The sequence below is a fragment of the Lepidochelys olivacea genome (assembly GCF_965140295.1).
Source record: "Lepidochelys olivacea isolate rLepOli2 genome assembly, chromosome: 6".
NCBI lineage: Eukaryota > Metazoa > Chordata > Testudines > Cheloniidae > Lepidochelys > Lepidochelys olivacea.
In genome coordinates, this window is record NC_140416.1 from 123,575,289 (window position 1) to 123,587,764 (window position 12,476).

The 12,476-nt window shown below is 49.1% G+C and overlaps 1 protein-coding gene across 1 annotated transcript in view; it reads left to right on the plus strand.

Annotated features, from left to right (window-relative positions):
• Positions 1-12,476, plus strand: part of CDKL1 (cyclin dependent kinase like 1) — a 34,263-nt gene that overhangs the window by 2,470 nt on the left and 19,317 nt on the right. The window contains exon 2 of the mRNA XM_084632464.1: positions 11,728-11,849. Coding sequence (XP_084488590.1) covers positions 11,728-11,849 — 122 coding nt within the window. The remainder of the gene's footprint in view (positions 1-11,727; positions 11,850-12,476) is intronic.

The following is a 12,476-nucleotide window of genomic DNA, read 5'->3' on the forward strand; positions in this document are numbered from 1 at the left end:
GAGTGGCCTTGGGGGCTAGCAGGGGGCCTGGCACCAGCAACGCTGAGCAACCCGGCCTCAGCCCGCTCCGCCCCGCCCCCATCCCAACCCTTCCCCCAAGCCCCTGCTCCCACCCCGCCTCTTCCTGGCTTCCGCCCCCTCCCCAGAGTGATGCTGGGAGCCAGCGGAGTGGAGTGGGGTGGGCTGGGCCAGGTCGCTCGCTGCTGCTGGCTCCAGGCCCCCCCGCTAACTCCCCCAGGCCGCCCTGGATCCCGCGTCCCACTGAAGCGCGGGGGCCCCCAAAGCGCGGTAAGCCCATTGGTGGAGCCGGGTCTACCTTCTTAAATATTGGTGGAGCCCAGGCACCACGGGCCCAAAAACTCGCCTCCTATTCAGACTGCTAAGGCTGAAAATCGACATTCTGGAACGTTGTCCTTTATATAAGCTGAAAGTCAAGAATTTAGGATGTTTTAGCACAAAAAGCCGACACAAAACACGGAAATATTTTCTGAAGGGTCTTTTTAAAAAATTTCTTTATTTAAAGATCAATGTTTAGAGATTTCTTCCCCAGTATTAGCATTTCCCCCAGTCTCTGGTTTCTACCTGGCATTTTTCCCAGACTCCACTTTCTGCTTGGCATTTATGGAGCAGTAAGAGACCATTATCCGCTATCACTGTTCTTTTCCATTATCTTAATTTGCTTGTTGGGAACCAAACAACGTTTCTGTTGCTGTAAGTATGAGATTTCAGTGTGACACAATAGTTTTGAAAATGTCCCCAGAGCTGCTCTTGTTATAAACCATGGTCCGTTCTGGTATTTTATGACCTGTTTTCATATAAATGTGTGGGGTCCTGACGCGAGAGAGGTTGTGATAAACGAAGCTGAGGCTTCCTCCTGCTTCCGTCACAGTCAATGGTAGAAGACCCATTTGTTTCATCTGAAGCAGGATCCGATCCCTGTTTACAGTCGTGGTAGTGACTCCAGAACCATTTTAGGATAAAAGCACCATTGGCAAGGGTCAGGCTTGATGGAGAATATGGGTTTGTTGCCCTGCCAGGAACAAACTGGGAAACTGCAGTTCTATCTGTTTAGATGCATAATTCTTCCTAACAAACTGCACGAAGCTTTATGTGAATATGAAAGATTTGCAAACGAACGTAATAGTTACAGAAGCTGCTTGTCAGAAGCATGGATGATAAATGCGTCTTCCCCACGCCCATAATAATAAAGAACCCAACAAACTGCAGGTCATCACCAAAAGATCTGTTTCAGAGTAGCAGCCGTGTTAGTCTGTACCCGCAAAAAGAACAGGAGGACTTGTGGCACCTTAGAGACTCACCAATTTATTTGAGCATAAGCTTTCGTGAGCTACAGCCCACTTCATCGGATGCATTCAGTGGAAAATATCTGTGTTTGGAGTGATGTTGATTTAACAAGTGGGGACCTGCTCCACTATCTTTTAAACTTTTTCTTTGTAAATAGTAACAGATTGTTTGTTAGCTTATTAATTAAGGTATTTCTTGGCTTAGGCAACACACTGTTTGTCTAAGATCCAATGAGATTATGTTTCATCAGTGAAAAACGTCCGTTCCCCCCCACCATAAATATTTGTTCTGCAGAGTAAATATTTTATGGACAACGGTTTGTGTAACTAACAAGCTATGGTAGCTGGCTCAGAAAGATAGCCAGAGTAGGCAGAGAGTGATGGCTTTGAAATATACAAAAGGTACTACTGTGAAAACAGGGTCAGTCTTTGTATAAACTGTATCCCCGACAATAGAAACCCGATACTTGCTGTTTCTAGAAGGATGAATTTTAATGTTGCCAGCTGATATAGTGCTGTGCGTGGGGCCTCAATTCACAAAACGCTCAAAGGCATATATTACAAAACCATAAAAGGTGGGCGTGGCTTTACAAAAAAATCCCGCTCTGTAAGGTGTATGGCTTCTGGAGACGCACGCTTCAGATGGAGAACGGGCCTTTGACAAAGAGCTACTAGCAGATTGCAAACACACACATTCATTATTAGTATTCTGCGTTACAGAGGCCCTGGTGGAGATCAGGACCTGTTTGCGCTAAGCACTTTAAAATACATTGTCGGGGACAGTCCCGCCCCAAAGAGTTTACAGCCTAAATCGACAAGACAGATGAGGGATTAGAGGGGTCGGGACTTGCCAAAGGTCAGACAGCAGGGCAGCTGTCATCTCATCATGTACAACCAGCCCCACTGCTGCTGATCCCACAGAGATTTGTGTGCAGTGCTCAAGGCTCCAGAACCTTTACTGAGTCTTCACACAGCAACAGGGCTGCCTGGGAAATCGTGTTTGGTGGCTTTGGAAAGTGCCCATAGCAGGCGTGTGGGACTTAGTCTGTAGGAAAACCTCGATCCCAGGGAACCTCGCCCAACACGTGTTCCCAATAGTACTGCACTCAGGCGAAGCCAACAAACTGAGTAGAGCTTAAATCATGCTCGAAGGAAGAGCTGTGTGAAAAGCGGGGTGGGAAAGCACGGCAATGAATTGACCAAGCAGTTTGGGCTCGGTGTCCACTTGGTTAGACTTACTCGGGGCTGGGGAGTTCCACTGGAATGACCCTGGAGTCAAGAAGACCCTGCCCTGGCCGGAATGGTGGCATGTACAGCAAGAAGGATAGCCATGGAAGATAGGTCCATCAATGGCTATTAGCCAGGATGGGCAGGGATGGTGTCCCTAGCCTCTGTTTGCCAGAAGCTGGGAATGGGCGACAGGATGGATCATTTGATGATGACCTGTTCTGTTCATTCCCTCTGGGGCACCTGGCATTGGCCACTTTTGGAAGACGGGATACTGGGCTAGATGGACCCTTGGTCTGACCCAGTAGGGCCGTTCTTATGTCAGCTCTGCTGATTTCATTTGGCTTGGGTGGACATAGGAAAAAAGGGTCACTGAAGACTTTGGACCTGATCCTATAAGGTGCTGAGAGGTCGACTCTGACTGACTAATGGAAGTGGAGGCTGCCTGCAGAATTGGACCCTTTGGGAGAAAAAGCTGTCAGCTGGCTCACTTTGCTTTCCGGCAAGTGGTGCAGTTCGTGGAGAGAGGCTGGCACCAGACCCCGTGTTCCTGTACCAAGTTGCAGACAGACAGCCTGGCAGAAGCTGGCTAACTTAAAGGAAGCCCAAGTAGAAGTGAATTATGATAGTTGAGCTTTGGAGATGAAGACGGGAATGACCATAGTACAGTCCCCACTGGCGAAAAGTGCCAATTTTCCAGAGATCAGGAGGTGGGATGAGCCACTAGGATACTGCTACAATGTGGCCTTCCATGTTGACGGACAAATCCAGGGATGACCCTAAATTTTCTCCGTTTGGCTAGTGGCAGTCGTGCTGCTCAGTGAATTTGTGAAAATGCTCATGGGCTAGGCTGTCTTGGTTCAGGGACCCTCCTGCAGGCTGGGCATAAGCCACTTGTATCTCATTCAAACCCACAGCCGGCTGAAAGGCTGCCTCAGCCTTGGGCTGCGCTAGGACCCTGCTGTGTTGGGTGAAAGATTCTTGGCCGATGACGGACAAGTGCCGCCCTCTGCTGCGACCTCTATTATAAGAATGAGTGCTGGTGTACTGAAAATTCTGGAGCGATGTTTGCATGGGTATCTCCAAAGCAGCCCAGAGATGGACAGTTTAAGGCTCCAGTGAAAAGATGCCAACTGCTTGAAGAGTTCAGCTGGGAACTGGAAACCACATTGGACCGGGGGGGAGACTGCTCAGACTCGTTGAGGCAGCGGTGAGGTAAAGAGGGAGAAGCTGGGGCCTCTAACCTTCAGCTCGCCCTCTCCCCACTGCATCAGAAGAATTGTCTGAGAGTTTAAAGGGGTGAAAAACTTCCCCAAAGTGCCTGAAGTTGCTAAGAGAAGATCTCTTGGGTGAGCTAAGCCTTGGCCAGCAGGTATAGCTAACATAAGAACGGCCATACTGGGTCAGACCAAAGGTCCATTTATCCCAGTATCCTGTCTTCCAACAGTGGCCAATGCCAGGTGCCCCAAAGGAAATGAATAGAACAGGTAATCATCAAGTGATCCATCCCATGCCGCCCATTCCCAGCTTCTGGCAAACAGAGGCTAGGAACACCATCACTGCCCACCCTGGCTAATAGACATTGATGGACCTATCCTCCATGAATTTATCTAGTTCTTTTTTGAACCCCGTTATAGTCTTGGCCTTCACAACATCCTCTGGCAAGGAGTTCCACAGGTTGACTGTGCGTTGTGTGAAGAAATACTTCCTTTTGTTTCTTTTAAACCTGCTGTCTATTAATTTCATTGGGCGACCCCTAGTTCGTGATCTGTTTGTGTGGAATTGCTGAAGAATTGTCCTGAACAAAGTTTTTGCTTTTTGTTTTATGGCTCAACTCCTGTTTTAGTTTCCCCTCTGTGAGCCTCTGACATAGCCCATAGCCTTTTCTGTCAGAGTTAAGAGCAAGTGTATCCTGTTTCTCCACTCCTGGGCAGCGTTTGTTTGGTATGCTAAGGACCAACGAGGTATGTACGTGGGGGAGAGGTCTAACGTGACGCCCTTTTGAATGTGCTGTTATCAGATCAGAGAAAATAGCAGAGCAACCAACCCTCTGAGAACTTGACTACACAAACTACAGGAGTCTCCTGTTCGCTCTTCCCTTGGAAAGTGAAACACCAAATTCCCTGGTAAAGGCTGACTAGGACGTGCGGGAACTGGCTTTGACACATCCCCTTCAATGAGTGAGCTCAATTGCCAAAGGAGCCCAGTTCCACCGGGGGCCACCACCAGCCCCCAAATGCCACTCGGCTCCCAAGAACTGCCGACAGCTCTAAATCATCAGTAAGCACCGATTTCCTCAGGCAATTCACACTGGTCAGGTCGCAAGCTGATCTGAATTCCCAGAGAGAGATGCCAGCGTTTCAGGTAGGATTAGCTCTGCATCCCGTCTCCTTCTCAATGGCCGTTCCCAGCAAGGGAACAGTGGAGCCTAGGCCAAAGGGTAAAGAGAGAACTCTCCCCGTCCCCTCCCCAACACCTGTAAGTGCAGGCCAGGACCCTGGGCACCAGAAGACGACCCCTCATCTCTTCTGTCAGCAGTGAACCGAGCCCTTCCCTACAGCCTGGAGACCGTCCTAGGGCTGCGGAACTGGGGAAGCAACCAAAACAGGCCAAACTTGAGTGGTGGTGTGACCCCATGCGCCAGGGTGCGAGGCCGCTCACTCAGATTTGCTGCCCCGTCACGGCGTCGTGACCTGATGCACAGGATGGTGGTGCCGCTCGGATTTGGCCTGGCTGCCCCTCCGTCGTGTCAGCAGGGAAAGGGGCCCAGCCATTAGGCCACCCAGCTCCGGACTGGGGCCGGGGGGAGGGGCCCTCTCTCGTTGCTCCCTTGCCAAGTTCGGGTTCTCAAAAGTGGGGGGCAGTGGCCCCTTGTCACCCCCATCTCCGGCCCCTGCTAAGACCGTCTGGGCTGCAGGTGGAGGGTTGAGCCTAATTGCAGCCCTGTTAGGAGCTCAGACAAAGGGCCTGGCACCCAGCCTGGCACCTCGTTTCCTGCTCTGACATCGATATGGCAGCGAGAGCCGACCCGCTTCTAATTTGTTGATCTGGCCAAGTGGCAAGGGAAAACCACGACTGCAAGCAGCTGCCAGGTTTGTCCCAGCTGGCAGGAAGGCTGGATTTCCCCCATTGCCAGTGATCTGGGGTGACTGATGAACCCCCGTTTGCTCTGCAGAGGAGGTGATGCAGCGGGTGCTGGGGTGGAGGCCGAAAGACCCGTCTATAGTTGGCGATTCTAATAGTCATGTCTCATTAGTGCTACATTGTGACTGAAAATAATCTTGACTCATGGACCTCTCCAGGGCTCCACTGAAATGAGGTGGGTTTGCGTGTGAAATGACGACTGCTGAACAAAGTGGAAGTGGTTGGCTGCGACTGACATCACGCGACTGTCTGTGCCTGCTGCTGACTGTTTCCTTCCAGTTGTGTAGTAATTGGCCCTTATTAGGAACAATAGTCCTCATCGTCACTCCTCCATGGGCCTGTGTATCCCACCTGGGGTAAGTGACCAACCCCAGAAACGCTGAACTTTAGCTTCAACGCTGTCTTGGGAGTTTTCTCTAGTGCCCTGTCACCTACCAATCCGAGCCTTCCCAAGGGTGATCAAGGGGATGTCTGTACTGCAGGGATAAAGCAAGTTATCTACACTCAAGTTAGCTAGCCCAGCTTGGGTGGGAGTGGCCACATTGCAAAATAGCCCTCTGGTGCTGGAGCCACACTTGCGGAGGGCTAAGGCTTCTGGGGGCAGGCACGTCATATGGTCCATAGCATTGCAGTGAGCTGAACCGCTCTGAGTTGTTTCCCAGTGAATTGGGCAGCCAAGTTCTCTCGCTTCCTGGGTGCACAGGGGAAAACCTGGGTTGGCATTGGAGAGCTATCCGTGCTCGAACGGCACTAGCCGCATCCACGCTGCAGAGAGCTTGGGTTAGCACAGGGGAGGGACCGGGGGACAGCCTCCCGGGCCAGGAGCTCAGGAGCCGGGCAGGATGGTCCCGCGGGCTGGATGTGGCCCCCAGGCCTTAGTTTGCCCACCTCTGCTCCAGACAGTGCACCTCTTGTGTGGCTAACGTCACCTGCTTTAGAACTCGTGCCCTGTAACGCCGGCTACAAACCGCTGCAGTGTTCAGAAATGTCCTGATGTAGGGTCCAACCTGCACCGTAAGGTGAAGAATAGAGTTCCAGTTTATGAACCACACAGCAACGCAGTGCATGAACATTACTCCTTTCCCTAGAGAACAATTACTGCACCCGCCGGGCACCTCAGCTCTGGCATTGCAAAGGGAGTGAGAAAAAAAATTCAGTGCAACTATTTCTCAGAAACTGAAGGAAAAATAAGATCTTTTCCCGATCAGGTTAGTCGAGGATTGTGTAGCTATAACCGAAAGCTGTCATCCATGCCACCAACTTACTAAATATAGTATATGTAGCTGCAACAGGTGACCACAAACAGTACTAAGTGGGTTGGGATTAGGAGGGGGAAGTCTTCCCTGCTGCTGCCTGACAACACCCAGTGGTGGCACTAAAAAGCTGAACACAGCTTTCTTTAGCTAGACCCCATCTACAGCAACGCACAAAGGCACTGTGAGAGGTAATGGCAGATTTATGGGGCCTTTGAGTTCACAATTGTGGCTGGGGACTGACTGATGCATTAAAGATCTGAACGTTCTTTGCCCAGAGCTGTATTGTTCAACTAGAAATTAATGATCTTAGCTGCAGCCTACTAAAATTCTGCACATAAGCTGTAATTTACTAGCCGAGTTTAACCACGCATCCCTCTCCTTGATCTCCCTGGTGGAGTCTGTAGAGCTTAGGAGAGTAATCAAATACCTGCAGCACCGGCTTTCAGAGCATTGTTCTTGTGGTGCTTTCCATGGGGAAAGTAAATCTGGATACGTGATATTAAAAATATCCCAACTTTTATTTCAAGCTCCAGTTCAAACACACACCGTGACTGTTCCGCATTAAGGACTGTATACGGATAAGCACCTTTGAAACTTTGAATAGGTTTGAGTTTTTCTAAACAGTGGCGACCATGGCCTGTTTGTTCTCTCCTGCGTGTGCTGCGTTAACACAATTGTCACTTATAAAATATATATATATATGTATTTGGGAGAGTCTCGCCTTGGGTCTGTGTTTTACTGCGACATTGGATATGTGGGCACAGGCTAGTCTGACACATGCAAGCTGCTCGGGTTTTTAAAGCCTGCTGCATTTCAATGATCTGACCCTATGATTGGGAGAAATCCTGGCCAGTTAGTCTTATGGGAAGACTTCTAATCGCTGGGCAAGATCTGGACTTATTCCAGGAATCCCGTGGGTTGTTATCGGTCTGTGCAACCCTTGCATCCAGAGGCTGGGTGACTGAATTTAAACCTCCCAGCTATTTTGAGGGTGTTTCCTGTTGGTAGTAATGTACCTCTGAAATCTTAGCCCGGGCTAACATTCACATGACTGGGAAGAAAAATTCCTGAAAGGTGAATACATATTTTTCAATGTTTGGCCATTCTGTGCTCTCTCCAGTCACCCTGCCTGCCCCTTTCATTCCCGTTCCCCACTGTATTCCCCTTCCCACCTACTGGCCAGCAAGGATCTTGCTGTTGGAAGGGCTGTAATATGGCTTTGTTTAAAGTGGGTTTCAGAACCAAGCTGGGAGCGAGGGTCCACAGTTCTTGCCATCTAGGCTCACCCCAGTAAACTCAGGGCTCTCTGGCTCCTTCTGGTGGCTGGACCATCTAGGCTGCAGCAGCCCCAGAAACCTCCATCTGCTCACAGAGCTGGGCCTTTCAGCTCTAGCAATAAAGGTTCGTGCTCCTAGATCCGAAGATAACGAGATCAGTGCCCACTGCTGACAACCCACCCAGCGGCATCATGGTCCATGTGGGAGCTATTTTAGAGACAAGAATAGGGATGCTGGTGGAGTGGGGAAAGGTGTGAGGTTGGGGAAAGGAGAATGGATGGATTTACCTTGGGATATACATGCCTGTTCTTCCTATGGTTTGACAGCCGCGTTGTGACACTTTCCCCATCCCTCCCTTTCTCTTTCATGTACGTTTTGGTGGTGTTACTTCACATGGAGGGACTAATAATCTGAGGGTGGCCAGAGTCTGTGTTACAGGGGCCCCAGTCACAGCAGAGGGACCAGTGAGAGAGACTTGCAACTTCACAGGGTAATCGTTAGGCAAATTGGCTTTCCACAGCCATTCAGAGTGCAGCAGTTTTGCATAACCGGAGTCAGCTGTGTGTCCATTAGTAACTGCCCTGTGCTCTGATGGGCAGAACCAATTGCATTTCAGCATCGTGCGCTGCCATCTGCATCGGGCAGGGTGGGGACCCGGTTTGTGGCTCTTGAAGGGTAACGGTCTGTATGGTGTAAGTGAAGCTGTTTCAAGGCCTGAAAGATGAATGGTACCTACTGCTGCCCTCTGCTACGCTATGTCTTGTCTGTGGAGCACACAGACAGTACTGATTTGAATAGGCTGGAGCTCACGTCTGCTCTTCTCCTTAAGAACTCACAGCCTGCCGGGCAGGGGATGTTTTCAGTTCTCTTGCTTTCAGCCAGCCAGATTCCATCTTCTGCCCCAGGGACAGAAATAGAACTAAATATGGGCGGGGGGGGCGGTGGGTGAATACCTGTGTTTTGATAAGGGACGTATATTTGCGTGGGGATGGTTAAAACCGGAAGGTCTCATCCAAGCTCCTGAGTTTCATCTGTCACCTCTGTAATTCATTTGGGTGGCCCCTGGCTCGTGTATTATGATGTAGGTCGGAGGTTCTCAAACTGTGGGTTGGGACCCCAAAGTGGGTCGCCAGGGCTGGTGTTAGACTTGCTGGAGCCCAAGGCCGAAGCCCAAGCCCCACCGCCTGGGGCTGAAGCCGCCCTGGGCACCAGGGCTCAGGTCCCAGACCCTCCGCCAGGGCTTTGACTTTGGCCCCCCCTCCACGCCCGGGGTGGTTCAGCTTAGGCTTTGGCTTTGGATCCCTGAGCTGCGGCAGCAGGGCTTGGGTGGGCTCAGGCTTCGGTCCCCCCGTCCTGGGCTTGTGTAGTAATTTTTGTTGTCAGAAGGGGGTCGCGGTGCAATGAAATTTGAGAACCCCTGATGCAGGTGAATAGGAGCTTTGCTACATCGCTCATTACCTCGGATACTTCTACCTTGTCTCCCTCCACCCCTGCCTGTAACCTAAACAGCCCCGATCTTCTCAACCTCTACATACACACACACACACCCCTCTCTCTTTTCCTGCCTTGCATCGCTTTTCCTGCCCTTTGGCTGTGGTCCTTTTCTAACAAGGCTACATCCTTTGTGAGAGGAGATGAGCAAACTCACCATAGTATTCAAGGTGAGAGCAAGTCATTGACCTATCTAGTGGTGGTATCAGTATCATTCTGTATCCTTTCTTAACATAATCTAGCATCTCTTCTAGTGCTGTTGTGCTTAGAGCAGATGTTTTTACTGAGCTGTCCACAGTGCGGCTTTTAACCTGCATGGTTATATAGAATCCATCACGCTGGAAAGAACTATTCACACTCATATTTACCTTGCACTTCTCTATTTAATCCGCAACTGATTTGTCTTGTCAGCCAAGACCCTCCTTACAGTCTTCTCCAATGCTGGCTAATTTAAATAATTTTTCTCCACTGTCTTGCTGCTCGTTCCCTTTTCTGAATAGTTTGTTCACGTATTAAAAGGTGGCCTAGTACAGAACCTTGGAGATGCCTTGTTGTCAGTTTCCTATGTTGAAAATTCATTGTTTATTCTAAAACTCAATCCAGCACAAAATTTAAGGATGCCTGTCTTTGTAAGCATGCGAGTAATGGGACTACTCATCTGATTAAAATTACCCATGTGCCTAAGTGTGCTGCTGGATCGGAGTCCAGCTCTGTTTTCTATTCCTTTACCACTTACTCGTCCATGCACCTTCCTTAAAAAAACAACCAAAATACAAATCAAATGTTGACGATACCAGGAAGTGGAATAACAATTTCATATTGCAACAGACGGCCTAAAAGATCCAGATGTGCCACATCTTAATACGCACATTAAGAATCTTGGTCTGAAGTCCTTTGATAAGGAAGCCCCTAATACCATGCAAAACAAAAACAAAAAATCGTTTCATAGATTCATAGATTCATAGATATTTAGGTCAGAAGGGACCATTATGATCATCTAGTCTGACCTCCTGCACAATGCAGGCCACAGAATTTCACCCACCACTCCTAAAAAAGACCTCACACCTATATCTGTGCTATTGAAGTCCTCAAATTGTAGTTTGAAGACCTCAAGGAGCAGAGAATCCTCCAGCAAGTGACCCATGCCCCATGCTACAGAGGAAGGCGAAAAACCTCCAGGGCCTTCCAATCTGCCCTGGAGGAAAATTCCTTCCCGACCCCAAATATGGCGATCAGCTAAACCCTGAGCATATGGGCAAGATTCATCAGCCAGATACTACAGAAAATTCTTTCCCGGGTAACTTGGATCTTACCCCATCTAAAAACCCATCACAGGCCATTGGGCCTATTTACCATGAATATTTAATTACCAAAACCATGTTATCCCATCATACCATCTCCTCCATAAACTTATCGAGTTTAATCTTAAACTTAAAGATTCCAAATGATCCCCTCAAAAGTTGAGACAGTGAATTAGCAAAGAAAGGAGCGGGAGGTTTCACTGTCATTGGTGGAGATTCTCAATGTCTTAGTCCCAAAAAGCTTCTAACATTTATATGAAAGGTTTTTCAGCAGCTCTAAGGTCTTACTTTGTGTATTTCCAAGCCATTATCTAAGGAGACTCTCTTCTTTCACTGTGGTACAATCAGAGGCTAGATACTATGTGAAGGGTGATGCAGAAATACCTGTGATGCATAGAAATTATTTTTTGCATACCAACATCTTCTCTAGTAGGTGGCTGTTTAAGTCCAGTTTATCTGTGGCCCCAGCTGTCTCCAGAAATAACTAACCACTAGCCTCTTCCAGCCCTGGTTGTGGCCGCTTGGTCCCACTATTGTACAAGCTGGCTGATTCAAGGTGTTTTGTGTAAGACGTGTTCTTTGCCCCAAAGAACCAGAACTTTCATCCCATGAAAACTTTCATTCCCCCCCTGCCCCGCACCCCGCTTTTCCGTTCCAAGCTGCCGGATGGGGCGGTGAGCCGTCTAGGCTGCGTTACTAAGTAGACCGCTCCCTTGTGTGTTCACAGCAACTGAAGCACTCCAACCTGGTCAACCTGCTGGAAGTCTTCAGGAGGAAACGGAAGCTCCACTTGGTCTTTGAATACTGTGACCACACAGTTCTCCATGAGCTGGACAAGTACCCGCGGGGGTGAGTAGTCGACCTCTGGGCTGTGGTGGGGCTTGGGGGAGAGCGAGGGAGAACATAAGAACGGCCATACTGGGTCAGACCAAAGGTCCGTCAAACCCAGTACCCTGTCCTCTGACAGTGGCCAATGGCAGGTGCCCCAAAGGGAATGAACAGAACAGGTCATCATCAGGTTCCAGAGGTTGACCGTGCGTTGCATGAAAAAAATACTTTCTTGTGTTTGTTTTAAACCTGCTACCTATTAATTTCAGTTGGTGGCCCCTTGTTCTTGTGTTATGAGAAGGAGTAAATAACACTTCCTTATTTACTTTCTCTACACCAGTCATGAATTTATAGACCTCCCTTAGTTGTCTCATATCCCCCCTTAGTTGTCTCTTTTCCAAGCTGAAAAGTCCCAGTCTTATTAATCTCTCCTCATACAGAAGCCGTTCCATACCCCTAATAATTTTTGTTGCCCTTTTCTGAACCTTTTCCAATTCCAATATACCTTTTTTGAGATGGGACGGCCACATCTGCACGCAGTATTCAAGATGTGGGCGTACCATTGATTTATATAGAGGCAATATGATATTTTCTGTCTTAGAAAGGAAAGTTCGTGGGAGTCACTTACCGCCCCAGAATGCTCTAGGG